Genomic DNA, 3,297 nt, shown 5'->3' on the forward strand with positions numbered 1-3,297 from the left:
ATATATATATATATATATATATATATATACTAGCATATATATATTTATACTAGCAGAGATAGCCGGCCTTGCGTGGGATTAGAATGGCATAGACTAAAACCTAAACATAAACCTAACTATAACCCTAACCATAGCTCTAACCCTAACACTAAACCTAACGCTAACCCTACCCCTAAACCAACCCTTAAGCCTAACCCTCACTCTAATCCTGACCTTGACCCTGCCCCTAGCCCTTAACCTAGCATTAATACTAACAATATCCCTAAACCTAAACCTCACATACCCCTATCACTAACCCTAACACTAATACTAGCCCTAAACCAAATACAAGCCCTAGCCCTATATCTAACCCTAACACTAAACCTAACACTAACAATAGCCCTAAATATAAATCTAACCCTAACGCTAACCATAACACGAACTTAACCCTACACCTAATCATAAACTTAACGTAATCCCTAACTCTGAACTTAAACCTAACCGTAACCCTAACACTAAATATAACCCTAAACCTAACGCCAACCCTAAACCTAAACCTAACCCAAAACTAAACCCTAACCGTAAAACTAACCCTAACCCTAATCCTAAAACTAACCCTAACCATATCCCTAACCCTAAAACTAACACTATCTGTAACTCTAAATTTAATGGTAACACTATTCCTAACAGAAACCTTAACATTAATCCCAAACTTAATCCTAGACCTAATCCTTACCCTAATCCTAGACCTAAACCTAACACTAACCCAGAACATAACACCAACCCAAAACCTAACCCTAACACTAACACTAACCCTAACACTAAACCTAAAGCTAATACTAACTCTAACACTAACACACTCCCTAACCCTAACCCTAGACGTAAACCTAACGCTAAACTTAAACCTAACCCTACCGCTAACCCCAAACCTATCCCTCATCCTTACCCTCACACGAAACTTAAACCTAACCCTAACACTAAACCTAACCTTAACACTAACACTAACCCTAATCCTAACCATAACACTAACATTAACCCTAACCTAAAGATAACACAAGACCTAAACCTAACCCTGACTTTAACCCGAACCATAACACTAACCCTAATCCTAACCCTAACCCTAAACCTAACCATGACCCTAACCCTAACCCTAAACCTAACAATAACACTAACACTAACACTAAAACTCACCCTAACCTTAAAGCTAACGCTAAAACTAACCTAACACTAAAACCAAACCTAACCTTAACCCTAACTCTAACCCTAAACCTAACTCTAACCCACAGCTTAAAACTAAATCCAACAAAAGCACTAACCCTAACTCTGACCCTCACCCTAACACTGACTCTATCCCTATCCCTAACCTTAGCCCTAAAATTAACCCTAACCCTAAACCTAACCCTAACTAACCCTAAGCCTCGACCTCACCCTAACTCGAAAATCAGCCCAAACCCTAACCCTAACGCTAACTCTAATCTTAACCCTATCCCCAACACTAAAACCTAAACACAAACCTAACTCTAACCCTAACCATAACTATAACCCTAACACTAAACCTAACGCTAACCCTACTCCTAAACCAAACCTTAAACCTAACCCTCACTCTAATCCTGACCTTGACCCTGCCCCTAGCCCTAAACCTAGCATTAATACTAACAATACCCCTAAATCTAAACCTCACATACCCCTAACACTAACCCTAACACTAACCCTAAACCTAAACACAAAACCCCAACCCTAACCTCAAGCCAACTCTAAATCTAACATAAGCATAGCCCTAACCCCAAACCTAATACTAAACTGAATCCTAGCCCTAACACAAAATCTAACCCTGACCCAAAAGAAACTCTAACGATAACCCTAACACTAAAGCCGTCCCTAACCCTAAACGTAACACTAACCCGACCCCTAACACGAACCGTAAACCTAACCCCAACCTTAAACATAAAACTAACCTTAACGATAACACCAAACCTAACCCAAACTCTAACACTCAATCCCACATTAAACCTGACCCTAACACTAAACATAAACCTAGACCTAACTCTAAAACCAACCTTAACCTTAACCCGAAGCCTAAACCTAGCGCTAATCCTAGCACTGACCCTATCCCTAACCCTAAACTCAACACTAAACCTAACCAAAACCATAAAACTAAATCACCCTAAACCTAACCCTAAACAAACACTAACCCTACCTATAACCCTAACACTAACCCTTATCCTAAACCTAGCCATAAACCTAATCTTCACCCTAAACCTAACATTAACGCTTGAAATAAACCTAACCATAACTCTAACCCTAACCCTATACGTAACCTTAAACCAAACCCTAATCCTAGCACTAAAATTAACCTTAACACTAAACCTAAACTTAACCCTAACCCTAACCCGAACCCGAACTATAAAACTAACTACAATCCAAACACTAAACCCAACCCCAAACCTGAAAATTTGCCTAACCCTAACACTAAACCTAAATGTAACCATAACCATAACACTAACACTAGCCCTAAACCTAAACCTAACGCTAACACTAACATTAACACTAAACCTAAACATAGACCTAAACCTAACACTAACCCTAACCCTAACCCTACGCCTAACTATAAACCTAACCCGAACCCTAATTCTAAACATAACCCTATCCGTAACCCTAACACTAAACATAAACCTAACCCTAACTCTAAACCTAAACCTCGCATTAACTTTAATCCTAACAATAAATCCGACCCTAAACCTATCCCTAACGCTAACACTGACCATAACTATAACACTAAACCTAACCCTAACCCTGACCCTCATCCTAACCCACACACTAACCCCAAACCTAACGCTACACATAAACCTAGACCTAACCCTAGCCGTAAACTTAACATTAACATTAAACTTAACTCTAAACCTAACGAGAAACATAAAGCCAACCCTAATCCTAAATTTAATCATAACCATAACACTAACCCTAATCCTAAATGTAACCCTAACTATATCCCTAACCTTAACACTAACACTATCTGAAACCCTAACCTTAACTATAACAGTGCCCCTAACACAAACCCTAACACTAATCCCAGCCTTCATCCTAGACCTCAAAACTTACCCTAACTGTAACACTAGACCTAAACCTAACTCTAACGCTAAAACTAACCCTAAACCTAGACATAACACTCACCCTAATCCTAAACCTAACTCTAAACCTAACTGTAACCCTAAGTCTAATAATAACACTAACCCGAAACATAACCCTAAACCTAACTCTATCCCTACACATAAACCTAACCCTGCCACTAGCCACAAACCTAACTGTAACCTTAACCCT

At 39.2% G+C, this 3,297-nt stretch overlaps 1 protein-coding gene across 1 annotated transcript in view; it reads left to right on the forward strand.

Moving 5' to 3' along the window:
• The window catches only part of LOC106878062 (circumsporozoite protein-like), a 3,184-nt gene extending 188 nt beyond the window's left edge, over positions 1 to 2,996 (forward strand). The window contains exon 2 of the mRNA XM_014927155.1: positions 2,489 to 2,996. Within this exon, the coding sequence (XP_014782641.1) occupies positions 2,489 to 2,996 (508 nt within the window). The remainder of the gene's footprint in view (positions 1 to 2,488) is intronic.
• Positions 2,997 to 3,297: the final 301 nt, after the last annotated feature.

This window comes from Octopus bimaculoides, chromosome 16 (genome assembly GCF_001194135.2).
Source record: "Octopus bimaculoides isolate UCB-OBI-ISO-001 chromosome 16, ASM119413v2, whole genome shotgun sequence".
NCBI lineage: Eukaryota > Metazoa > Mollusca > Cephalopoda > Octopoda > Octopodidae > Octopus > Octopus bimaculoides.